The sequence below is a fragment of the Camelus dromedarius genome, chromosome 10 (genome assembly GCF_036321535.1).
Source record: "Camelus dromedarius isolate mCamDro1 chromosome 10, mCamDro1.pat, whole genome shotgun sequence".
Lineage (NCBI taxonomy): Eukaryota > Metazoa > Chordata > Mammalia > Artiodactyla > Camelidae > Camelus > Camelus dromedarius.
The window spans coordinates 60,839,509-60,866,460 of NC_087445.1; the positions used below are offsets into that span (position 1 = coordinate 60,839,509).

The 26,952-nt window shown below is 50.0% G+C and overlaps 1 protein-coding gene across 7 annotated transcripts in view; it reads left to right on the top strand.

Annotated features, from left to right (window-relative positions):
* The window catches only part of ZNF618 (zinc finger protein 618), a 165,543-nt gene extending 141,293 nt beyond the window's left edge, over positions 1-24,250 (top strand). For 2 of the 7 annotated variants that reach the window (XM_031450251.2, XM_031450255.2), the window contains 5 exons: positions 3,429-3,512; positions 5,619-5,663; positions 6,698-6,775; positions 15,799-15,900; positions 16,571-24,250. In XM_031450251.2, the coding sequence (XP_031306111.1) occupies positions 3,429-3,512; positions 5,619-5,663; positions 6,698-6,775; positions 15,799-15,900; positions 16,571-18,087 (1,826 nt within the window). In that variant the 3' untranslated portion in view covers positions 18,088-24,250. The remainder of the gene's footprint in view (positions 1-3,428; positions 3,513-5,618; positions 5,664-6,697; positions 6,776-15,798; positions 15,901-16,570) is intronic. The other 5 variants (XM_064490446.1, XM_031450259.2, XM_031450265.2 and 2 more) reach the window with 4 other exon arrangements.
* The last annotated feature ends 2,702 nt before the right edge of the window (positions 24,251-26,952 follow it).

Sequence of the window (26,952 nt, forward strand, 5' to 3'; positions counted from 1 at the left end):
ATTTTTTTTAAGCAGAATATTTTTTTCCCAGGTCATGGCCTAAAGGGCTTTAAATTCTTTTAAATTAATTGCCAACGTTTGAACATTAGATTTTTATATAAAACGTTTGATTTCTAGCTGACATTGAAAAGTCAGATCTGGCAGTCCTGGGCCCACTTTCCTGCAGGGCAGCAGTTGCCTTGGGGCTGAGCCACAGCTGCCTCCTCCAGTAGAGCATGTGCTCTCCAGTTTTCCACAGTCCCCACCACTCCCTCCTGCCTCCCCAACACCGTGGCCACGTGGCAGGTGCCATTTCTCATTGTGACCACACTGTTGTCTGTCTCGCATCCAGCCCAGTCCATCCATTTATGTCACCTGCCTGGACCCTCTTGGCATGAGTTTGCCTTGCCCATCTTTCAGAAAACCCAATCTAAAAACTCATTCCTACAAAGAGCTGCTCTCTGTGAAGAAGAGTGGTTGTCTGGGAGCTCTGTTCTCTTGGCCTCCGTCTACCTAGTACTATTCGTGAAACCTCTCCATGAGCCATAGCCCAGCGGGAAACCAATGGATGGATGCTGGCTCCAGTGGTGCTGGAGTCTGTGCAGAAAGGGGCTCAGACTCCAGAAGGGTGAAAAGGCAGTGAAAGGTTCACAGAAGCCATTTTCTTATCAGTATCAAGGAAAACTGCTGAGACACACTGTGTGCTGAGTACCAGCTAATCAGGAATCCTGATTCATACCTGGATGGAAAGAGCTTTGAGCCTCCCGCCAACATGTGTGGGACGTAGGGTAAAGTGATGATGTGGTCCTTCTGGGACTGCAAGCCTTTCAGATGCCTTCAAGAGGCCCAGAGCCACTCATTAAACGTACAAGCGATCAAACTGAGAACTCAAATGAACGAGGAGGCTGAACCAATGACAGGCCAAGGGATTAGTTGTGTTTGCCTGTACTCTGGTTCAGGAGGCTGATCAGGAGCAAGGATGTAATTCTTGAAATGTTTGAAGATACGTTTGTTGTTGCTCTCCCAAAAGGAGAGTAGGTAGGTGATTACCCTTGAAGGTCATGGCTTTCAGGTTCTGTGTAGAGAAGAGTCTGGCCCTTGATTTTTGACAACAGTAGTCGTAAATCAGAAACGGGCTGGTCGTCACGAGCTCATGGGTGGTAGATACTGGCTCGACTACATAATGGGATCACGGCTTTCAGATCTTGCTTTTACTCTTGACCTTGTGGCTGGGAGTTTGGGCGTCTGCAGTTTCCGCACAGAGCTGCCTACAGGGCTGTGTGCTCTGTGGCAGCTCTTGGAACCCAGTGTCACCAAATAAGCGTCAAGCAGGCTTTGGGGCTTGCCTCTGGCTACCTTTATGTGACCCCGAAGACGTGCGGTGGGTGTCACACCTGGGTTACCAGCTGTGCGGGACAGAGGGCACCAGGTGGTGAGCCGGAGCCTGCACGTTAGAGCTGGCAGTCGTCCCTGCCCCCGCCACGCTTGCACAGGCAGCTCCTCCTGTGTGGATGGATGTGCCTGTGCGGGGATGTCACCTGCGGTACCACTCACTGGCTTTCAGCCAGAGATGCCAGTGGCAGGGACAGCTGATCAAAATCTGCATTATCCGCTGAGCCATAGGAGGCCAGTTGTGAGCTTGTAACCTCAGTTGTGCTAAATTCTACCAGTAGGTTGGTCAGGCTGCCTGAAAATCGTCCATAGTTGGGTAACCATCCCCCTGCATGCACGAGGATAAAAATGGAGAACGGAATCACTTCCCTGCCATGACATTTTTAAAAAGGAAGCGTCTGCCCCAGGGATGAAATCTTATTCTGCCATCTTGGGCATTTAGGAGAGCAGCCAGCCCCAGGAACTGGACAGCCTCACTTTCCTCTGGCTTCTCATCTGTGAAATGGGAACAAAAACGTGGACCTCATAGGGCTGTTAGAGCATTAAGGGAGACCAGGGATGTAAAGTGTCTGGACCGGCGCCTGTTCCATAGGGGGTGCTCAGTAAGTAAGAGTGCCCCCCTTTCCCTAGACAAAGAATTGAGGGACTTTCTTGGCCAACTCACAGATGGCATCTTGAAGTGGACAGCAGTGTAGCTCTCAGCCCAGGCATTTTACAGACACATTTAAAGAAAGGGTCTTCCTTGTGATGTTATGGACTGCCTCTGCGAAAAGTAGGCTGCGTCAGGGGGTGTTGTCGGGGTCAGGGGACAGGGCAGTTGACCAGGACCTATAGGAGCCACCTCTGGCTTCCCTTCCCATCACCCAGTGATTGTTGGGGACCCGGCCCCCACAATCTGAGCACTTGTCCTCCTGGCCTAGGGTGAACTGGCTGACAGTGGCATTTCCCAAAGTGGGTTCCCACGATCACCATTTTTGAGGGCTATTAAGGACTCTGATTTTTTTCTTTTTTTTTTATGGACTCTGATATTTTTTAAATGGGCTTCAGCAGCCACATACATTTGGGAAGGTTGGGTTAAATAATTATAAGTGAATCTCTCTCTAGCCGAACTTTTCAGAGGCTTTCATATCCTCATGCAAGTTGTTTCTCAAGAAAGGCTGGGTCGGCTCCTCGCCCCAAATTGGCTTGGTCCCTGAAGGCTTTATCTCCTGGAGCATCCAGCATCCCTGTTGTGCCAAGAGCAGCTTGGAAAAGCCCAGTTACTCAGATTTTCTGTCTCAGTACCTTCCGCATGTTGGAACAGGGCCTGAATTAGTGTTTTCCACCTGGTTGGACCCTATCTCTGCACTCTGGCGTTTACAGAGAGTCCTGGGAGAGGGTGAGACACCCAGAAAGGTGCCACCTGCAAGCAGACACCCCAGTAGTCACTTCGGAGCCAGTGTCTTCCCCTGGATGAACCCTGACCAGACCTCACCAGGAGGCCTGTCGTAACTTCCCTCGCCCAGGGCCCCTCAGCTGGTGGAGCTGGAATCAGTCGTCTGGCCCTCCTGCTCTGTCAGAACCACCACCAGAAAACAGACTGTCATCCTCCCTGCTCCTCGGGGAGGCCTGTGGCCGCAGAGCGAGTAGTGAGTGGCAGATCCAGATTACTTGGTGTCACAAATATGGCTCCCCGGGGGCCAGAGGTGGGAGGCCCTGGCCGTTTGCCATCTGCTCCATCAGCTGGTTGTCATGCGTGCTCCCAGGTCACACGTGCATCCCCCCATGCCTGGGCCTCCACCCACTCTCGGCACGGTCGGGGGGGGTCTCTTGGGGTCCTGACAAGGTATTGGGCAATTCAGGTGAGCCTGAGGAGCTGGAGGTGCCTGTTTGGGGTTCTGGAGCCCCTCACTGGGCTGCTTCCCCAGCATAAGGCCCCGGGCACGCACTCACCCAGCCCAGGCACGGGTATCTCCCACGGACCCGGCCTCTGAGCCCCCTCTGGCATCTCGCTCCCTTTGGGCCTGGTGCTGACCAGTCACCTCGGTTTTTTCTTACTCTCTCCTGTCCCCACCCAGCAGAAAGCGCTTTCAGTCGGAGGGTGGAAGGCAAAGCACAAAACCACTTTGAAGAAACGAATAGTAGTTCCCAAAACTCCAGCGGTGAGTGCACCCCCAGCAGTTCCTGTGCTGCAGCCCCTGTCCGCCCTGGGGTCTGCGTGGTGCATGATGGGCAGGGGGTGGTGTTGGGAGGAGGCCCGGAGCAAAGAATCAGAAGGTGGCCAGGGCAAGGCAGAAGTGGGAGGGGCCTTTTCTTCCAGGGACATCCCTCTGACCTTCAGCAGCGTCTTGGGGACCATGGCTTCTCTTTATCTCTTCTCCATGGAGAAAGGAACTCCCCCTCTCCGTAGCCTGCGATATATTGAATCTCATGGCCCTCGTTCAGCCATTGCTATGTTCGCAGAGTGAACGTCACAGCCATTTTCTTTCCAGGAGAGGCAAAGGGGGTACAGTAGAGAGTGCTGTGGCCTAAGAGCCCAAGGCTCTGAGATCTGGCCCTGCTTTGGACCTGGGAGCATCCAAAGGTTCCCTTCCATCCCCTACCAGCCCAAGTAGGTTTGCCAAGGTTCCCGGTGGTGTTTTGGCGCCCCCTGGTGACTGTCTCCTGCAGGACCCTGGAAGAGCCATAGAGCACTTTAGGACAGAGCAGCCCAAGGCTGCTATCCCTGGCCAGACCTGGGGCCAGCCTGGTGGGGCTGTGGGTGGTCACAAGCAGCCTGTGTCCGAGCAGAGCAGCCTCTGTGCAAGCTGGTCTGCACAGTGCCAGCCAGGGCAGCATGGGGAAAGGGTGCTGATCCTTCAGTTACATTGAAGTAAGACACCACTAGCTTTCTTGCTTAGCTGAAGTTTAATTCACTAGATTAGGTGCTGGCCGGTGCTCAGCACCATGCCAGGCACTGCCATCTGGGTGTAGACAGATGATGGGCACGGCTTGACCACCACTCTTTTCAGGGGCTTTACAAAATATCCAGGAGCTCAGACTTGCACATGGAAGCTTCTGTGCAATAACCTGACTTTGGCCAAGGCGCAACCCCAACTCCACCATCTACAAGCTGGTGACTTAGTGTTGCCCCGCAATTTCTCCTCCGCTCCGGAGTAGGAATAGTACATGTGTTCCGGGGAAGGGCGGGGCATTCAGCCAGTGCCCCGCACAGATTGCACACTCACATGGTAGGGTGTTTTTGGGGTGGTTGTTTTTTTAAGTAAACCAAGTGATTGGATGAGTTAGGGACTGAGATGTGCTGTGGGAGCCCTAAAGATGTGGACCCCATCCTTTAGACCACAGACGGCATGTCGACTTTTCCAAGCTGCTTCATCCTTCTGAAAACTGTAACCCTCTCAGCCCTTCCAAAAGGTGGCCCTTAAAGATAAAAGAGATGGCGTGACCGGCCCAAGGCCACCCAGGAATAAGTAGCATGGCCGGGATTGGAACCACGGTCTCCTGGGAGCCTCTGCTCTCAGCCAGCCAGGCTGCACCCCCTGCCTCTCCTTCCACCAGAGCCAGTGCTCGGAATTGGGAATGACGATGTGAAGTGCTGCTCCCGCCGGCAGCCAGCATTTATTGAGCGCTTACTGTGTGCCTGGCACGTGTTCAGAGCTGTATGTGTCTTACCTGTTTTCATCCTTACCACAGCCCGGTGGGGGTTAGTGTTATTGTTATCCCCACCTTTTGGATGAGGAAACTGAGGCTCAGGAGAGGTCGATCGCTGTCCCAGGTTCCCAGCTTATAAGTGGTGGAGCCAGGATTCCCGGTGTAGTCCATCTGGCCCCGATCTGCTGCCACCTGCCTGTGAGGCTTAGCTGACAACTCAGGAAGCGTCGGGGAACTGCCAGCCAACAGAAACCCTCAAAGCTCAGCCCTCCCTTGGCTGCCCTGATGTTTGGTGCCAAATACTCCCACCATGGTGCCAGGACCTCAAAGCGGCTCCCAACTCCTGGTCCTGAAGCGGGCAGCCACGTGCGGGTGTTTTCTCATCAGTGGTCTGTGCACTCACTTATTAAAGTTGAGGGTGTCCTGGGGGGATGGCCCTGGCTAATCTTGCCTCGCCTGTGCCCCAGGCCTACCGTAGAACGTGAGCCTGGCTCCCAGACGCTCGCCCTCCTCTGAGAGCCCATCTGGCTCACTGCTTACTAAGGACAGAAATAATGACCATCATCTCTGAGCACCAGAACCAGAAGAGACTTAGCTAAACTGTTTCTCTTTTGCAGAAACTGCAAGTCCCCTGATTTCCAATCCTTTCCCTCTCCTACAGAGTAAGTGATGGTCCCATCGGGGGGCTGGAGAGGGCGAGGCAGGGCAGGGAGTGAACTCAGCCTGCCACACGCTCGGGACCTCCCCGGAGCATCAGACCTGGGCCACCCTCCCAGGCAGCCTGGGCAGCTGGTGGAGGCAGGAGGAGGCCCAACCCCAGGCGGGTGGAGTTTGGACAGGGGACAGGCAGAGCCGTGACCATGGGCACCCTGCCTCTGCCACCCCCAGCCCTGCAGGAGCACAGCCTCCCCTTCCTGCTCACAGGGCAACCTCAGGGCACCTTTTCCGAGCCCCATCTCCACCTACTTCCTACTCTCTTTTCTTACCCATCTTTGCACCCTTCTCTCTCTTCTTCCTTCCTCGTCCCTGTGGCGGGCACTGCCGTGAGTGCTGGTCACAAAGACATGAAAAGATCTAGGTCCTTTGCACACATGCTCCTGTTTCTACGTGTGCCCTCATTCTTCCTGCCGTCCCATCCTCTCCCCTTCCCTCTCCTTGTCTTACCCTCTCTTCCTCTGGCTTTGCTGTGTTTCTCCTCTTCTTTCCCTTTCTCTTGCCCCTTCTCCCCTTCTCTTTGCTGCCTTCCATGTCCCTTCTGTTGTTTTTGGTTCATTCATTCATTCATTCATTCATCTGTTCATTCGGCAAGCAGTGCTGTCTGTGTGCATCCCCTGGCAGAGAGATGGGCTGTGGAATAAAGATGTGGTCTCTGCCTTGAGAGAGGTCTTGGTCCATTAGTGTTGTCCTCCCCTCACCATCCCCAGTGCCCAGAACAGTGCCCGGCACACAGTAAGCACTCCATAAATGCTGCTTGATTGCACTCGATGGTCTTTATCTGCGCATCTTCCCTCTCCATCACCCCTTCCTCCCCGTTTCTCCCTCACTAGTTAGTGGGGGAAGCAGACAGACCCAGAGCCCCATGGGCACAGCCCCAGTGTGCGTTTGGATTCCCAGTTCCAAAGCTGCCTGCAGCCCAGCAGAAAGGCGTCTGGGTTCGTTCTGCCCCTGACACAGCAGCTCTTGTTTCTCCGCACAGAACCCTACACGTGCGGCGCCTGTGGGATCCAGTTCCAGTTCTACAACAACCTGCTGGAGCACATGCAGTCCCACGCAGGTAAGGGCCCCCAGGTGGGGTGGGCCAGGGGCTGCAGCCCTCCCTTCCCCCTTCGTCAGAGCCAGCCTGAGCCCGCTCTCCCAGGAAATGGTCACAGGATACGGGAGCCCCATCAGTCAGTTGTAACGCAGGGTGGTCTGTGCCCTGAGGGGGAGGGGGGTGGCAGCAGGGTCCGTGGTCGCACATCCAGAGATGCGGATGGAGCTGAAGAAGGCTTCCAGAAGGTTGTAACTTTTGCGCTGAGCCTCCAGGCCAAGTAGGAGCTGACCAGGAGACTGTGGTTTGATTTAAAGGTGAGCAGAGGCAGGGATGGCACTGGAGAGGGGGCAGCCCGGGGCAGCCAGGGGTCAGTACTCACTGGAACACTCTGTCCCACAGAGCGGCTGTCCTCAAACGTCAGCCTGCTTCAGAGGAGGGCTGGTGAAAGCACAGAGTTCTGGGCACCCCCCTGAATTTCAGATTCATGAATCTAGGGTGGGGCCCGGGATTTACATTTCTGCAAGTTGGATTTCTGACAAATCTTCAGGCCCCCGCGGCTCGTCCGGGGGCCGTACTTTGAGAACCACTGCTGCGAGCAACAGCTAGCGGTGTGCCGTCTAGGCTGGTATTTTTTATCAGCTGCCTTGCCATCTGTCCAGCATACAGTATCAGATCCCCCTCTGGACCACCCAGCCTTGGATTTTAGGCTTTTATCATAGTAGCACCGACTTCTGCTCTAATTTCTGTTTTAGTCAGGGAGACAATTTGCTGTAACAGATAAGTCCCAAACTCTCAGGGGTTTGGCATAGCCCCTTGTTTTCTCAGTCACATCACAGCCAGGTGCGAGCGGCCTGGTTGGGTGGCCTTTTGCACGGCGATGCAGGGGTCCGGGCTCCTTCCTTCGTGTGTCTCCATCCTCTCCTGGCTCACAGCACCCTCCCTCTCTGACTGGCGGGCAGGGGGAGAGGCACACTTCCTTCCTTACCACTTTAGACCACAAGTGGCACCTTTATGCTCAAATTCCAGGGGTGGGAAGCCTGCCCGGAGCACTGCCCAGGGACAGCCCGACACTCTGCCAAGGGGAACAGAAAGTAGGGGAGGGAGCTAGCGGTCCCTGCCACCCCTCCTTCAGGGAATCCCCTGGAGGCACTGGAGATGATGTGGGAAAAGTGCCTGACACACCTGGTGGTTCTGACCAGGAAAGAGACTTCGAGGTGGAGACTGAGTGCTTAGCTGCTGTTGTTTCTATTGTCACTATTATTATTATCGTTATTAGTTATTGTTTGTATTTTGCTTTATAAATCTTTCACACAATCTTCCAGGTCTGGCCGGACTGGCACAGCGTATTAGAGCTGGGCTCTCAGGCTACGTGCTGTTCTGTTACTGTGACCCTCCTCATTCATTGGTTTATTCAGCTTGTATCTATTGGGTGTCTGCTCTGCACTAGGCGCCAATTCACGTGATTTGGGGAGGGGGGTAGATTTTTTTTCTAATATACTCATTAAAAGCAGGACAGAGCTGGATTGGCCACCATGACACGTGAGTTCCAGTCCTGCCCTAACCAACATCCTCCTCATGGTGGGACTCAGGCAGGAAGCTTTGTCCCCCCTCTCTGAGGGGCTCTGTCTGTAAAGCAAGGGCACACAGACCTGCGATCTCCAGCTGCCCCCTTCCACCAGAGTTCCGTCTTCTTGTGTCTCATGCCTCCGGTTTGCTTAGCCATCAGCTGTCCTGCACCAGGGAAGGCCTTGAACACAGCTCACAGCGTTTAGACTTGACCCCGTGTGGAACCAGTGGCTGAAGTTGGAAGGCTGCTGGGACGCTGCGTGAGCACACCGCCTGGACCCTGCTCATTCCTCCTCTGAAACCCTCTGCCCTTCTGTGGGCTTCTGGAAGCTGAGCTCTAATGAGGGGAGAGTCTGGGTGCCAGTGTTTCTCCGTCCCTCCTGCAATTAGGCGGAGGCCATTAACATGCAAATCAAGGATGCGCCTTTGGGGGCCCCACCTCCCCCAAGCATCCCGACTTGTTTTCCGAGAAGAGCTTTGGGCTGCTTTGTTCTGGTCCAGTGCTGGCAGAGAATGCCTTGCCGGCAATCCAGTGCAAAGCCAGGCGGAATCCCAGCCAGGCTGAGTCGGGATTAAAAGGATTGACTCCATAGAGAGAAATTAAGCGTCATGATCTGCGCAGTTCACAGCGCTGCTGATAAGGGGGATCAGCCTCGAATAACACCAATCTCATTAAGAGACTGCTGAACGGCACGGGGTAATTCCCGCTAATAAACTTCCTTTCTGTGCTGCAGGAAAACCTGCCTGGCCCCTGGTGACAGTGGAGGAGCAGGTTTTGGCAGCAGTAATACTAAGGATAGCTAACGTTTAGTGAGCGGTTACTGTGTGTCGGGGCTGGTTACTGCGTCAGGTCTCCTGACAAGCTCGCTGACGTTACACAGACGGGGAAACTCAGGCTCAGAGAACCGAATTGCTGGCCCAAAGTTGCATGGCTTGTAAAAAGTACCTAATATCGTTTGAGTTCTTATTGCATGCCAGGAGGTTTTCTGAGAGTTTCACACGTACTAGCTCATTTGATCCTCAGAACATTGCTTTGAGTTAAGTGCCCATTTTAGCCCCACTTTATAGATAAGGGAACTGAGGTTAAAGTGGCTGATGCATTCACAGCATCCGACCAGGATTCTGACTCTCCCGTGATCTCCCAAGGCTATGCTCTCAAACCTCACCCTCGTCAGCAAGGTAGATGGGGTGGAGGATCGGGGGAGGTGGTTCCCCCTCAAAGGTCAGTCCTTCTAGCCTCTTTTCAAGTGCAGTCAGAGGACCGCAGCCAAGAGAGCGGCTCGGGGACTTTCCCAGGTGGCAAACAAGTTGGCAACTCAGCACGGCAGGATTTTGGAATGGCCACACTGGAGTTTTAATCCCTTTGAGCCACTTCACCTCTCTGGATGTCAGTCTTCTCGGCTGTCAGATGGGCTTATCTCTGCTCCTCACAGGCTGGGTGAGGGTCCAGAGATGATGTATGTGAAGTATTGAGGGCTGTGGCATGTTCTAAAGTAGGTCCGGATAATGCAGGCACCCTTTTTTCCATCCCCTGCTAGAAACTTTTTCTTTCCCTTTTTTTCTCCACTGATCCCTTCGTGGGAGACAGCCTTTATTCCAGCTGTGCATCCAGCCTTTTACAGGGGTGTGTGTGTGTGTGTGTGTGTGTGTGTGTGTGTATCTGGGGTACCTAGGAATGGCTACACTAAGTTAACTTTATTTCCAGCTCAAGCTATAAATCAAGCCTTTCACAGAGCATTTACTGAGTACCTCACCTATTCAGCAGCACTGTCTGTGAGATAAGGAGGAAAAAAATTTTTAATCGACCGTATTAGACATGGTTATGTAATTTAAGGTTGAGTAATCTCGATTCCAAGTCCTGCAGAAAGGCAGAGAGTGAGGGACTCAGCCTGCAGCTTGCCCAGCCCCAGGATTTTGGGAGGAGGAGGGGGACACTGAGGCCGAGAGGTTGAAGTGACGGACTCAAGGTCACACATCCAGGGCTTCCAAATCTCTATACTCTATAGTGGAGAAGGTCAGCGAGAATGGCTGCTGGTTTCCATTTCTAAATCTGTGCTTTTGTTTTTAACTGGGAGATGTATTCAGTAAAGGAAATTGGAGGAAATGCAGAGAAGTTAGAAAATGAAGAATCAGCCATAATCTCACTACTCAGAGCTAACCACTGTTATTCTTTTAATGGTTTCTTTTCAGTCTAGTGTAAAATCAGATTTATTGAGATGTAACTTACGTAGATAAAATTCACCAATTTTAAGAGTACAGTTTGATAGATATTGATAAATGTACAGTCATTTAACCACCATCACAAGCACAATGTTACCCTCAACCCAGAAAGTTCCCTTTGCAGCAAGTCGCTTTCCCAAACCCCTACCCTGGCAATCATTGTCTGCTTTCTTTTGTTAGAGTTTTGCCTTTACTGGAATTCTGTATGAATGGAATTATATGTTATTGAGTCTTTTGTGTCTGTTTTGTTTCACTTAGCATACTTCTGAGACTCATCCATGTTGTTCTGTGCTGTCAGTAATTCTTTTTATTTCTGACTGGTATTCCATTGTTTGGATATACCACAATTTGTTTAGCCATTCACCATAGTTTTCTTGTAATTTTTTTCTCTAGTTTTGGATCAGGGTAATGCCAGCCTTATAAAATGAATTGGGAAATACTCTTTCCTCTTCATTTCCTAGAAGAATTTGTTTAGAATTTAGCCTTCCTTAAATATTTGGTCAGATTTGCCAGTGGATCCACATGAGAATTTTCTTTGTGAGCCATTATGTAAACTGTGAACTGAATTTTCTTAATAGTTATAGAATGTAATAGATTTAATTAAGGTTACCCTTTTCATTTGGAGTGAACTTTGGTACTTTGTTTTTTTTAGGGTATTTTTTTTTCTTTCGCCTCGTTTAAGTGGTTGAATTTATTTGCATGAAGTTGTTCATAATCACTTTAATCCCTTTAACATGTGTAGCATCTGTAGTAATGTCCTCTTTTATTCCTGCTACTAAGTTCTGTCCTCTTTTCCTTTTTTAAATCTTTCTCATTATAGTTTTATTTTTAGTTTCATTGATTTCTCTCTGTGTGTTTACCTATTTTTCTGCTTCATTTATTTCTGCTTTTATCTGTAATTAGTTCCTTCCTTCTGCTTACATTAGACTCAACTTATTCTTTAAACTTGTTCATTAGATCTCTTAGGGTAGAAGCTTTATACACTGATTTTAAACCTTTCTTCTTTTCTAATATTATTATTTAACGTTATAAATAGCATTTATTGAGATATATCCCACAAATTTTGAGATGTTATGTTTTAATGTTTGATTCACAGCATTTCTGATCTCTCATATTTCTCTGACCCATGGGTTCTTTACAACTGTGATGTTTAATATTCAAATAGTTGTAATTTTTCCAAATATCTTTTTGTTACTGATTTCTAATTTAATTTAGTTATGATCAGAGACTAGACTTTATGTGATTTCACTATTTTTCTGTCCCACCTCCTTTTTCTGGGTATCCAATTATATATATATTGGACTGCTTGTTGTTGTCCACTCTCTGTTCATTTGTGTTCAGTCTTCTTTTTTTTTCTCTTTTCTCATGAGAGTAGCAATTACTGAGAAAAGAGATTTGAAATTTCCAGTTGTAGATTTGTCTATTTCTTATTTCAGTTATCTCAGTTTCTGCTTCATGTGTTCTGATGCTCTGTTATCACATGCACACACACTTAGGGTGCATACACACTTGGTGATTTGACTCCTTTATCATTATGCAGAGTCTCCTGTTACCCCTGGTCATAACTCTTGTTCTGAGATCTGTTTTTTTCTGTAATACTATCACATACATCTCCAGCTTTCTTTTCATTACTGTATGTATGGTGTACTTTTTTTAGTCTTTTACTTTTAACCTATCCATGCCTTCATATTTAAATAGGTTTCTTATAGATAACATATCATAGGGTTTTGTTTTTTTTAATTAAGTATGGCAATCTCTTTTATTTGAAATGTGGAGACCATTTACATTTAATGTAACTTTAATATTATTGGATGTAAATCTACCATTTTGCTATTTACTAATTGTTTCATTTGTTCTTTGTTCCTTTTTTTTTTTTTTTTGCACCTTGTTTTGGACGGAGAATTTTTTATGATTCTGTTTTTATCTTCACAATGGGTTTATTAGCTATAATTCTGTTTTATTTTTTATAGTTTATTTGGGTTTTAAAGTATATTTCTAACTTATCAATTCATCCTTCAGAGGATGTCAAATGCCCACTTTGCATACTGTGTGAAAAACTTTCAATGAAATTCTATTTCCCTTTCCTAGTCTCTCAGCTATTGTTGTCATATAGTTTACATGTACATATAATTCCAATTCATTGATATTATTTTCCAATGAGCAGTCAGTTATCTTGTTAAAGAGATTAAAAATGAAGGAAAACATTTTTTATATCCATACATTTGCAGTTCCCAGAACTCTTCATTTCTTTCTGTAGATCCAAATTCTTAATGTGATGTCATTTTTTTTTAATACCCAAAGAACTTCCTTCAGTATTTCTTACAGTTACAGGTCTGGTTTTTTGTTTTTTGTTTTTTGTTTTTTGTTTTTTTTTTGTCCTTATTTTACCTCCGTTTGTGAAAGATAATATCGCTAGATTTAAAATTTTTAGGTTGATATTTTATTTTAATACTTTGTTCTGTTGCCTCCTGGGTCTGTGGTTCTTATTTTTGTTCACCTGTACTTAATTTCCCCCCATTTCTGGCTGCATTTAAGAGTTTCTCTTGTCATTGGTTTTCAACAATTTGATTATGGTGCTGTGCCTTGATGGTGTTTTCTTTATGTTTATTCTGCTTGGGGTCAATTGAGCCTTTAGAATCTGAGTTTATAATTTTCATCCAGTTTGGAAAAATTGGCCACGTCTGCAATAATTTTTCCCTCTCTCACCCCCTTTTTCTGGTTCTCTAATTATATGTGTGTTAACCTGCTTGTTATTGTCCGTGCTGTTTGTTTATTTTCAGTCTTTTACCCTCTGGTTTTCATGTTGAATAGCTCTTTTGCTCTGTCTCCAACTTCACTGATTTTTTTTTCTTTTCTTCTGTGGCATCTAATCAACTTTTATCCCATGCAGTGCATTTTTCCTGTACCATTTATTTTTATATTTAGAAGTTCCACTTGAGTGGTTAGTATTTAGTTTTTTTTTTTTCCTTCCATCTTTCATTTCTCTCCTTGTGATATCTCTGAGCATATTTATGATAATTTTACAATAGCTGTTGTAAGCTTCTTATTGGCTAATTCCATCATCTCTGTCCTTTCTGGGTCTGTTTCTATTGATTGGTTTTTCTCATGGTTATAAGTCATACTTTCCTACTATTTTGAATGTCTGGTACTTATTAAGACAATTGATGTGGTGAATTTTATATTGTTAGGTGCCAGGTTTTGTATTTTTAAAAGAGTATTAAACTTTGGCTTACAGTTCGTTTCTTGGGATCGCCTTAATACTTAAAGGGTTGCTCTTAAAATGTCCTATGGCAGGTCCAATGTCCTAGGGCAGCCCTAGATCTGGGGCTAATTTAGCCCTGCAGTAGGGGGACTGTGTCCAGTTTCTCATACATTGAGGTCTCTCCATTCTGGTTGAGGGGACACAAATTATTTCCCCCATGTGGGAGCTCTGAGAATTATCAGCCTACTGTGTTTTTGTGATTCTTTCCCCAGTCCTGTGGAATTTGACCCTCTGCGTAGGAAGACGAGTTTCAGCAAAGACGCCGGGGTAGTTTCCAGAGCTCCCTCTTTTTGTCACTCCCTCCTTGTTGGTACTTTTCCCAGTAAATTCTACCTGTTTGGGGCCTCCCTGCTTTGATCTCTGTCTCTTCAGCAGGACCGCTGGGCTCTGTTCAGTTCCCTGCCCCTATGTTGCGGCTTGAAAACTGCCTCCAGGCAGCAAGTGGGACAGTCAGAGCGTGTACTGAATTTGTTTCTTTTTCTGGGATCACACCCTGGGTTGCTTGTCTGAAAGCAGTCATATCATGATTTGTAGCTGTTTGCATCTGGAGGGCAGTTCCCACGGCCAGTCATGCTTCACGGGCAGAAGTGGAAGTCCCTCCCCATCTGTCTTTGATGCATAAATTTCTTCCTTATTTGACCTGTGAGTCTAAGATACATATATACATATGTATATATGAATACATATGAAATTATGATTAGAGCTTGCTTTTCATCATCTTGTGCATTTTCCTGTGTTACTCTAGTCTACGTGACCACATTTCTAGTGGCTGCAAAATATTCCTCTGAGTGCATGTCCCAGAGTCTCTTAACTAGTCTTGCAGGGCTGACTGAACACGTAGAAGTTGGGGAAGTCTTTTCTCTAGGCATGAAAAGTGTGGCCTTGACCTCCAAGGCCTGATGCCTTTGACTGAGAAGAATGGAAGGCATCTGGCAACCCTGAACCAGGGCCACTGATGACTCGTTCATATCCTCAGGTTGTGAATTCTACCTGTAGGATGATGTCTCAAGGAGATACACCTACATCAACAACAAAAGAGCACAGAGAAACAGTATTATTAGAATTTTAGGCAAGTAGGTCCATAGCAGAACAGTAAAAATTACGGAGATGGCACAGCCTAGAAACTCAGGGCTTGGAGTGGAGTTAAGCATTCTTGGAATATTGTATGATAAAAGCTTGTATGCTTGTTTGTGATGACAAGCATGTAACTCAGACCATTTCTACTTAGAAATGTCAAGGGGTAACCATGAGTAGAGGAGAATAGGCATATGGCTGTTACTTAAAACTGAATACAAGTGCAAGTGCACAAGTTAACAAAAATTAGGGAAATGCACGGAGAAGGCATCTAGGAACCGGAAGGCCTGAGATGTCTGGCCCAGCTCTGCTGTTGGTTTTCTGTGTGATCTTGGGCAAATCCTCTCCTATAATGGACTTCAGTTTCCACTTCCTACATGTAATGAGGGGGTTGGGAATTTCATACTCCATGTCACATGGGGCTTTGGTTTTGTTGTGTTCATTTAATAACTGTTTAGTAAATATACTGAAAAGATGAAAAAGCACTCTCTAAAGAAGCGAGAGTGTGAGATGCTCTTGGTCTCTTGCAGTGTTAGGGGCACCCCTTCCCCTAGCTCAGAGCTAGAGCTTTGGCTGTAGGAGGGTGTGTTGGCGGGCGGTGAGGGATGGGGAGGCTCCCAGCCATGCTCGGAATCCAGCAGATCCCATTCACCGAGCGCTCACTCCGTGCCAGGCACCATGCCCTGCTCTTTCCCTGCTTTAGCTCTTACTAGTTCTTCCAGCAACTGTGACATCCGGGTGATTATCTTCATTTTACCAAGTGATGAAAATGAGGCTTTGCAGGCATCAGATAGTTGTCTAAGTAGCCAGGATTTGTCCCAGAGGCCAGTCTCACCTTCACCCACATGCTCTGGTTCTCACCTTGTTAGCTGGCAGGCCTCTTGCACCTCAGGGAAACACACTGTCCCCTTTGTGCCCCCAGCGGACAACGAAAACAACATTGCCTCTAACCAGTCCCGATCGCCACCTGCTGTCGTGGAAGAGAAGTGGAAGCCCCAGGCCCAGAGGAACAGTGCCAACAACAGTAGGTCTCTCCCAGGCTGGAGCCCGGGGCTGATGGAAGTCTGCCCCACCCACCTCCAGCCCCCTCTCTGCTCGGTCCCCTCTGCCCCCTATCCCCACCCCGTGCCTCCCGTGAGGATGCAAGACCACACGTAACAGTTTCCAAAGCACTTTCACACCTAAGACCCTGTTGGTGGGAGTTCTGACCTCACGGGATGGACAGAGATGGCCCAGGGAAAAGTGATCTGTTTGTGGTCAGAGAACACAAATTAGTGACAGAATCAGAATTAGAATGCACTCTCCACAGTTTCTCTTGTCTGCTTTTTCTTGACACTGCAGTCTCATGTATTTTATTCAATAGAGGCTCCTTTATTAGAGAAGATTTTTATACTGAGGAAGAGATTAGACTAGTTGGCTCCAAAGGTCCAGGTAAATGATGCATGCAGCAAGTATGTTGCACACATACCACTATAGTCTGTTCCCATACCCATGGCAGGCATTACTAATCAATCAGAGACCGTTATTCCTGTAACACTGTCACATGTTAAAGATGGCCAGCACCACCAATTTGTGTGCAAGATGAAATCTATTCATAATTCCTAATACTAGATGCTTTGAGTATTAGGCTGCTGCCAGACCAAGGAGCCCTGAATGCCAGCATTAATCACACCTCTCTTTGTGTCCTCCTCCAGCCACAAGTAGTGGTTTAACACCCAACAGCATGATCCCGGAGAAGGAGCGGCAGAACATCGCGGAGCGGCTCCTGCGGGTCATGTGCGCCGACCTGGGTGCGCTGAGCGTGGTGAGCGGGAAGGAGTTCCTGAAGCTGGCCCAGACGCTGGTGGACAGCGGCGCCCGCTACGGGGCCTTCTCGGTCACCGAGATCCTGGGCAATTTCAACACGCTGGCGCTGAAGCACCTGCCGCGCATGTACAACCAGGTGAAGGTGAAGGTGACGTGCGCCTTGGGCAGCAACGCCTGCCTGGGCATCGGCGTCACCTGCCACTCACAGAGCGTTGGCCCGGACTCCTGCTACATCCTCACAGCCTACCAGGCGGAGGGCAACCACATCAAGAGCTACGTGCTGGGCGTGAAGGGCGCGGACATTCGCGACAGTGGCGACCTGGTGCACCACTGGGTGCAGAACGTGCTGTCGGAGTTCGTGATGTCAGAGATCAGGACAGTGTACGTGACGGACTGCCGGGTGAGCGCATCCGCCTTTTCCAAGGCCGGCATGTGCCTTCGCTGCTCAGCCTGTGCCTTGAACTCGGTGGTACAGAGCGTGCTGAGCAAGCGGACGCTGCAGGCCCGCAGCATGCACGAGGTCATCGAGCTGCTCAACGTGTGTGAGGACCTGGCGGGCTCCACCGGCCTCGCCAAGGAGACCTTCGGCTCGCTGGAGGAGACCTCGCCGCCGCCCTGCTGGAACTCGGTCACGGACTCGCTGCTGCTGGTGCACGAGCGCTACGAGCAGATCTGCGAGTTCTACAGCCGCGCCAAGAAGATGAACCTCATCCAGAGCCTCAATAAGCACCTGCTCAGCAACCTGGCCGCCATCCTGACACCGGTGAAGCAGGCGGTCATCGAGCTGAGCAACGAGAGCCAGCCCACTCTGCAGCTGGTGCTGCCCACCTACGTCAGGCTGGAGAAGCTGTTCACGGCTAAGGCCAACGACGCGGGCACCGTCAGCAAGCTGTGCCACCTCTTCCTGGAGGCGCTAAAGGAGAACTTCAAAGTGCACCCAGCGCACAAGGTGGCCATGATCCTGGACCCGCAGCAGAAGCTGCGGCCCGTCCCGCCCTACCAGCACGAGGAGATCATCGGCAAGGTGTGCGAGCTCATCAACGAGGTCAAGGAGTCCTGGACGGAGGAGGCCGACTTTGAGCCTGCCGCCAAGAAGCCCCGCTCTGCCCCCGGCGAGAACCCCGCAGCTCAGGAGGACGACCGGCTTGGGAAGAACGAAGTCTACGATTATCTGCAGGAGCCCCTCTTCCAGGCCACCCCTGATCTCTTCCAGTACTGGTCGTGCGTGACCCAAAAGCACACGAAACTCGCCAAGCTCGCCTTCTGGCTCCTGGCCGTTCCGGCCGTGGGGGCCAGGAGCGGGTGTGTAAATATGTGTGAACAAGCACTTCTAATCAAAAGGAGGCGACTGCTCAGTCCAGAAGATATGAACAAACTCATGTTTCTGAAATCCAACATGCTTTAAGACTTCCAGATGAAAAAAAAAGAGAAAGAGAAGAGAACGTTAGAAAAACAAAAAACCCCACAACACTGTCGCAAAGAAAAGGAATTTTAAGTTCTAAACACTGTGGACCTCATTATAAATGCCCCCCTTGGAAACTTAAGTGCTTTTTACAGTGTGTGTGTGCATGTGTGTGCACACCCATGCGTGCGCACCATGGGCGTGAGCGGCTCTGTGCTCACCTCCATGGCCGCGGAAGTGTCACACACGCATGCACACATACTGCCCTGGTGCATGTACACACGCCTGCTTGTGGGCGTGTGGGCATTAAACTGGGTGTGTCAGGAAAGCTGAGTGGGAAAGAGGGAAGGTGCTTCACCTCCTTTTCTCAGTAAGGGGGCTTTAAAAGACTCCATTTTCAGGTGTGCAGATTGGTAGAAAGCTGATGTTGTAAAACGTTCAGGCAGCTGAGATCTGAAGTGACTTGACGCTCTCTGTCCTTCACCCCATGGTCCCCCTTTGCCCTCCATCCCCTTCCCCAGGCCTTCCTGACCCTAATGCACCCTCCTCTCCCCAGCTGCCCTGCCATGGATTCTCCAAACTGCATCAGATGGACAGCTTCTGCACTGGACTTGGTTCTCGTTCACCTTCAGGGCATTGAGCTGCTGCCTTCGTGACACTCTTGGGTGTCACAGGGCAGCCGCCTTAGAAACACACCTATCTATCTCCCCAAATCAGGAAAGGAGACTTTCAGAATATAAAGCTGACCTTTTGCTTTTTAATATAAGATAGAAAAAAAAAAAAGACATTTTTCAAAGAAGTATAGATACTGTCTCCATTCCTTAATAATTTTTTTCCTAACATGTTAGCAGTTTTTACCTTTTATTTTGTTTCAAATTTGATTTAGACTCTGCTAGGAGGCACTGAATGTCTATAACTTATGTTTTGGAGGGTTTTTTTTTTTTTTCTGGTTTTTGATTGCCCTTTTTGTTCCTCAAGTCACACTGTAAACTAGCTCATCTCAGTGGTAGATTTAATATCCTAAGGTTTTTATTAGCCTTCCCTGGACAGTCCGGTTTTCATGTATTCAAACAGCCAAGACCATGAACTCGGCTGTGCTGTTTGAGACCAGGAGTGGGGTCAGAGTCACGGGTTTCACAGACGTGGGGTTCAGTGGAAGCCATAGGGGAACATGTGGCTTGGGAGTGCTCCTGAATGTAGGCAGAAGACCGCCCTCCTGGCTCGCTGTGTCTGGTACTGCGAATGTCTTGATTTCTATACCCAGAGTGCATTACACTACTCGCCATGTCACTGACCCTTCCAGCTCAGCAGGGACTCTTGAGTTGATCCACATTCACATTCATCACACCTCAGACCGACAGCCTCCTCTCCCTCCCCAGGACCCTGGGGATTCCCGTGGTTCCATTGTCCACAGCCCTGGGGGTCCCCACACAAGCCTCAGCCCTCCTTCTAGGACAGTAGTTGAGCCCGGTGCCTTGTGGGCCAAATGACGGATGTTTTGAGGGTGGAATGGCATTAGGCCACATTCAACTTAACGCTGTGAAAGATGTTTCTAGGCTTTTCTCTCCACGAGCAGTTTAAAGTTCTACACACTCAGCCCAAATGCCGACAGGGTGACCCTTTCCCCTCACCAGAGGCGGTTCCGTCAGGATCAGTGCTCAACTTCCCACCCCACCTCTCAGCGAAGAGAGTGCTGGTGGTCCCACATCCCCCCTGCCCCCCCGGTGCCTGTGACTGGGATAGAGATGGTTACACCAAGGGCTTCAGGCTGAGAATGACCATCATCATGGGAGGCTGTTTGCAAAGGCACATTCTACCATCCTGGGGGTTGACTTAAGTCCTCTCCATCCCTTCCTAGTAATAAAGCATTATTCAACTGCAAGATACCTCGACTACAAAAAGCACTGTACAACAGCCCTCTCTTCCCAGTCCGTGACAGTTAAGTTGGAGAAGTAAAGTTGACTTAAAAACTCAAGGCTTAGGATTGTGGACCAGAACACTGTCCCAGATGCCAAGCATGCTCGCTTTGCCTCATGAGAGCTAACCTGAGTCTTGGACACATTGAAATGCATCACAGTGGGCCATTTCCACATTCACTCCAGCAAGCCATGGTCTCAGGAAGCACCATGACATTTCCTCTCCCGGAGAAGTTCACAGGTGTTAATTCCACGGCACTTCCAACTGGGGTCACGCCGTCAGAAGATAAGGGGCCAGTGGATGGTCACCTAATGTCCTAGAGACTATGGGAGCGTCAGCAAACTTTGATGAGACCTTTGGGGGCATTCCAGAAGGTGGTTGCCAGGCTGCTGACGGTGACATGCCTACAGCAAAAGGCCTCCAGCTCTGCTTTGCTGCCGGGGAAGAGTCCTCATCCTGGCACTTTGATCCACACAAGGAGGATGAAAGCTGCCCATATTGTGTGGTCCGTGGGAGCCCGTCCTCCTCCTGAGAGCAGAGCTGTACTGGTGTTGCCCCATTATTGGGCTACTCGCTTAGAAAACAGGCATTTCGCTTTCTCGCAAGGCCATCAGGACCAAGCCCAAATATGTGTTCTTCTCTTTGGAACGTGGGATGTCTGCCCCCCCAGCATGAAATTTCAAGTACGTTGTACTGAATTCCAGGTATCTAGTCATATGTGTCACCTCCTGCTCTGTTTGTTCTTTTTTCCCACCTCAGTTCAGTCCTTAGCACTTGGCTTGCTCTGCAGGTTTGATGTGAGTGCTGCTAGGTACTCTGAAAGCTGTCTCCCGCGGCTGCCTCATCCAGGTATGGGAATAAGGTGGCAGGAAGTCATTTCTCTCTTGCAGCCTCTGGTTCTTCAGAAACTGTCTTCGCCAACACGAAAGGCTGTACCAAGGTGCCCCCTCTGCTTTCTCATGTAGGCGGTTCCCATAGGGCAAACCCTGCTGTGATGAACAGCTTAATAAAACCCAAAGATCTCACAGGTCCAGCCACTGGCCCCTTATCTCTAGCAATATCCACCTTATCCAAATTCTAGCTCAGCCAAAGGATTGAGGTCGCCTCTTCCAGTTCATTTCCCAACACCCAACCTGGCATTGACCTTCAGAAGGACTTTGTCTTCTGCCTCCCAGCTCTGTGACCACTGTAGGACCTCACAGCTCAAGGTGGTTGCCTGCGGACTTGGACCCAACTTGTCTAAACCACGTGATTCCCAGGACAGAACTGGACCTTGTGCTGACATACAGAGATGCCAGAGGGGAGGCAGAGAAAACACCTCCACTCTGCGGAGTCTTCCCCGTCATCTGAGGTCATTTGGCTTCACCACCAAAGCCCAAGCCAAGGACCACAGCCTTGTGGGCGGTCCTTCAGGTTTGGGGTAACTGGGGGTCTCAGCTCCGCCAAGAGCAGCAGTGCCATCCCAGCAGAAAGCCACCTGCTGCATCCACCAGCAAGGATGCTTTGCCACCAGCCTGCCTGACAGCCTCACGCCTGGCATTCGGGGATTGGCTCTGGGCTGGGAAAAGGGTGCTGTGGTTTCTTGGTGAGGAGAGGACAGTCCGATGATGCAGTTGAGAAGTTCTGGGTCTCCAGGTTTGTAGGAAGGACTTTGACACCAGCTCAGCTGGTGGGCTGGTGAGTGTCCTGTCCTTCGGTTTGCTCCTTTGTCTCCTGCACTTCCAAGAAACACCAGAGAAAAACTCTGCAAGGCGTGTTTTCCACTGTGAAGCTGAACCTCTGCCTTTAGGGGTCCCCTGGGCTTGCCCCTGGACTTGGACTAGACCCCTTGGAAAGTGGGCACCTGAAGAGCTGTCGGTGATGCAGCGCACACTCACAGGGGCCCCAGGTTCACGAGAAAGGTTTGGAGTGAAGCTGGGGTGTGGGTAGAGGAGGGACGTCCTGTGAGAAATGGCCCAGGAGGGGACAGTAGCTGGATATCGTCATCACGACGAATGTGCTTGTAGAGATGGGAGGAGGAGGTGCCCGGGGCACGGCCGGCAGCCTCCTCCTGCCCCAGGGAGCTGGGGCGAGTTCATAGCTCTGCCCTTGTGTTGGGAACAGCGACAGCACCCCTGTCCCTGGGATATACCTGAGGGAGGGCTTCTGGAAAAGCTGATGGGTTAGATGGAAGCGAGAGGCGAAGTAAGGCTCAGGCTGTCCCCTGGAGACAGTAGGTGGGGGAGCTCCTGCCTCAGCCCTGCCAGCCCCGCCCCAGCCCCTGTATCCAGCTGGGCCAGTGGGAGAACTGGGAAGGGGCCTGCCCCCTCTTCACTGTGGCTAATGTTTGCTAGGCCAGTTATGGTGAACCAATGATACAGTGTTTTCCCTCTTATGTTTCCCTCCCGGTTTCCTCTTTTCAGGGTTCTCTGGAGGATTTTGTTGCTGTCGTTGTTGGGTTTTTTTCTTCCTCTCTCGTTTGGGTTTGAGGATCATGTGGAGCCCGGCCTTTCCCTGAAGGGAGGGGCCCTGTGGTTTCTGTGCGAAGAGGCACCTGCTCCCGCTTGGATGAGGGTGAAGGCGTCGGGTTGCTGTCTGTTGTATTCTCCTTCCCCCCCCCACCACCGCCATGGGCGCCACTGTAAAGATTCACCTCCTGTACAGAGAAGGATTTGCTAGGTTTGCAGTCAGGTGTCAGCATAAGGTCCCCCGGGGGTCCTCCCCACCCACGCGTCCCACCAGGCACCTTGACTCTTCGAACCAAAGTTCCTTAAAGGGGCATAGCCCAGCCTTGTCCGCAACCTCAGGTGCCTGGGATCCCTGTGGCGCTTCCTGAAGTCCAGGTTGGCAGAGACCCGCCGGGTCTGAGACCAGCCAGAAGGGGGGGCTCCTCCCACAACCCAGGTGCCAGCCGGTCCCCGCCTGGGACCCTTCCCTCCCTCCCAGCCAGGGTGGCTGGGCTCCAAAGCGGTGAGCGAGCTCGTGGACTGGCACGGGGCTGGGACTCGCCGGCCAGGAGAGAGCGGGACCTGCGGGGCTGGAGGCGGCCAGACCCGCTGGGCAGCGCGTCCGGGACCATTCAGGTCCCGAGCATCATTTTGTACAACCACCTGAAGCAGAGATATTTTTTAAAAAGCATAAATTATTTTCAGTTGTTCTCTGACGATCCCACCTTTTTCTTCTCCCTGCAACTTCACGTCGGTGATTTTTTCACATCAGGTAAATCTTGAGAAAGCCTTGGTGCCCCCTCCCTCCCAGGCCCCACTCAGTAACCACGTGCGTGCACCCCCGCCCTTTCTCAGTAGTTAAGACGTTCTAGGCAATACCATGGGCACATCTGACTGTGTCTCTCTCTTCGAGTGCAAGAAACTCAAGTCATCTTTAAAAAATACAAAAAAAAAATTTACAAAAAAACACAAAAAAATATCTTTTTTAGGCCAGAGTTTTCTACAGGTATTAATGAATATTTTTCTTAATCCTTATAAGTTTTATGTGTTTAATATTTCTTAATACCGGTAGCATTAATTTATACTTTTGTAGCAACACAATATTTTTATAAACAGCCAGTGCTTGGCTCAAGTCTCCACAAGGGGTTTATGCAGGGTTATCTTGGGACCCTGTGTACCATGTACTGTATTTAAAAAAAAAAAAAGTTACCTAGTGTCACCCTTGCTGTGTTAATTAACAAAAGACGTTGTTTGCAGTCTCCTGTGTCGTTGGTGTGGATCCAACAGCTCTCCAAGGAGTCACATTGCATGGGGGTTGAGTTGACGGTTCTTGTGATATGTAAAACCCCCGAGACCAAACTTGAGGGTTTATTTAGGGTTTTCTGTTTGTCCTTTGGGTTTTTCGTTTTACTTTGTTTTGGTACCGTTTCTCCATTTACAGCCAAATCAGTTTTGTGATGTTTAAAACTTTTAATGATGTCAAATGGAGGAAAGGAACAGAAAAAAAAAAAAGATTTTTACAGAGTAATAAAATTTAAAACTCAGCTGTTTAAATGTTGCTGTTTTTAACCTGTCTATTCTTGTCCAAAAGTGGGACATTCCCAGGGAGAAGAGGAAGGTTCCACTTGGTTCCTTAAATCACCAAAAACCCCAGCCCAGAATTCAGCACCCCTTCCCCCCTGAATTCTTGCAACATTATTTCCCGGTTGGTTGATGCCAAGGCAAAAAGACATCCTTTTAATGGTTAGAGACGATCAGTTGCTTAAATGATTTCATGTCAGTGTTGTATTTATGGTTTTACAATAAAACGACCTTTAGGAAAATGGTGGCGTGTGGTGTTCTTTCTTGGGTTCGAGGTTGGGCCGTGTCATCCTGTTAGAAGCAGGACACTTGGGAGTGACAGCTGGAGCCCTTCCCCGGGGGACCTGTGTGAGGTCAGGGTTGTTCACTCCTCTCAGCTCTTGGCTTACCTCGAGCACCAAACCCATGCCAGCGATGTCTGATAAGTAAGAGAGGGACGTGGCCACAGGAAGACGTGGCCCCCGTGGGCCTTGCTTGTGGAACACCGCCGCACAGGAGAAGGAATGGATTGAATCTGAATCCTACAGGCCCGGTGCCGAAGGGACTCAGGTGAGTTCACCTTGCCCAGCGGTCATTCCTGTGACATTGTGTGTTGTGTGTACTGTCTGTTTTCTGGGGAAGAGTGCCTGTGGCTTCTGCCAAATTCCTGGTGGTGTCTGTGACTCAGGAAGTTAAGAAGCAATGGGAGCTGTGGAAACACATTTCAACGCAGTGTCTGGACACACTGTCCCCAACACAGTCCGGAATGGAAAGCCTGCTTTGGGAGAGAAGGCACTCTCCACCCCAGGAGAGGTGCAGGCAGAGCCCAGAGCCCTCCGCGAGTGCTAACGGAGCCACAGGTAGACCCGCCAGGCAGGTCAGCCGGGCCATCCCTCTGCTGCCCTCCTTCCTCTGCCCCTTCAGAAGCTCTGAGCAGCGTCCTGAGCTTCTCGCTGCAGACACCTGCGCGTCGGCATTGGGTTGGATCATCGAACTGAAGGCAAGTCCGGGAGAGAAGTTGCCACCAGAAGACAACTGTGGCCTGAGCAGCAGGGAGGGTGACAGCTTCTCCTAAAGCAGGACTGCTGCTGCCAGAACGGCCCTTCAAGGCAAAACCGCATCCAGCTCCATCCCTGTCCTCAACCAGGTACAGAGGGGCGCTCTCCTCAACGAGGATGTGCTACTTGATCAGCCGAACAAATTCCATCGAACTGCATAGATAACAGCTCCAACCGGCTGTGAGGCTGGACCAGCCTCCCAGGGGCATCAGCCCTGCCCTCAGAACCCCGTCTGTGGGAGTTTCCTGCTGTTCAGTGTACTGTGCACATTCCTGAGCCAGCGGTTGGAATTTAATTGAGAAGTTTCTACTGGATCTAAAACAAAAGCTAGGAGTCCTACTGGGGCTGGAAGATTCCTCCCTCGCCCCTCAGAGTGTCAGGATCCAGTGAGGCCAGGGAGTTGCCAGAGTCTTCATACAGCTGAAGGGCCAGCCTTTCAATTTAAAATTTAAAAAAAAAAAAAAGGGATATGTTTCTTTAGGAAGCAGCCACATCTATTTTGTAACAGAAATGTGACCAGTATCTTTAAGAGACAATTTGAGGTGAAGCTGTTTAAGAATCAAGTGAATCATCAGGGCAGCCACTTGGCTGAGAATGATTCTGGTCCCTTCTGAGATGAGCAGCCTTCTTGCCAGGGCGTCACAGATACGCTTCAACCCTGTGGAAGGGAAAGGGGCAGGATCCATGGCAATTTTTCTGTAGTGAAGTTTTAGTAAGTATCTGAGGCAAATGCTTCCAGGACCAGGCAGGGAGGCAGGCGGGGCGGATAACTGCATGGGAGGCCCCGTCTTCAGGGCATGTCTCAACTCAGCTCAGGCCCCTTGGCGTGCAGGACGCAGGCTCAGGGCTCCTGGAACTTACTTTTCAAGAGAATTAAGAAACCTCAGTTTGTATATGGAAGCTCCCTTTTTAAATGGTGAATTCAGAACTGTAAAAGGTACCTGAGTCAAGCATCCCATCCACCAGCTGAGCTGAGGCTGGCCGGCCCGCCTGCGGCTTGTACTTTCTGGTTTAGGCATCTGTCCTTCAGGTCACTTCAAAATATCCCTCTTCAGAGTGACACCTTCCAACAGCCATAGGCAGCTGGCCCCGGTGTGTGAGGCACAGCATGGATGCAGGATGTGGTAACATTTATTCCAGCCTGTGTCCCTGCCCCTGACCCCACCCACTTCTGAGAGAGAGTCCCAGCCATGCCCACAAACCCTGTCTCTCAGGACAGTCCTCTCTTTTGGAACATGGTAGCCCCATGCTCAGGACTTTGGGGGAGAAAAAGGGGGGAAGATTTATGTGGTCTGACCTAGGAGGCTGCAAAGCTCGCTATGCCCAAATCTTTGCCTCTCCCAAATCCTTGTTCATCCCTTCAACAGGAAATGGGCAGCCCTTGCCTTCCTTCCCTCCTGAGGGTCTCTTAAGCAAACGGGCTAATGGCAGGAAAGGGACCCTTGACTGAGTGTGCCGCCATCCCTCAGCACACTGGTCACCCAACCCCAGTGGAGAAGAGGCGCTGACCCTGCCTGGGTTCCTGCCGCCAGGTCAGCGTCCCACTTCAGAACACACAGCTGGGGTTTTCACTCAGCAGCAGAGTATCCATCAGGGCCAAGTTGGTCCCTCAGCTGCCCTGGACAGCCTACCTGCTCTCTTCCTCAAGAGAGAAGCCAGGCCAGATCAAGCGCTTCCAGCTTGGGGCCAAGGCCAGCTGGTTGTCCCGAACACAATGCAAAGGTCAGTAAACATTCTCCTTCTGGGGCAAAGGGCCAGAGGGAGGAGCCCAGGAGATGGGATCTTGGGCTGCATGGAGAAACAGCCCGAGATTTTTCAGCCCCTGGCAGCTACCGCTGGGGATGTGGCTGTGAACCAAGTAAAACACTGAAGGGGGGTTCTGTGCAGTCAAGGACAGGGGAATTACC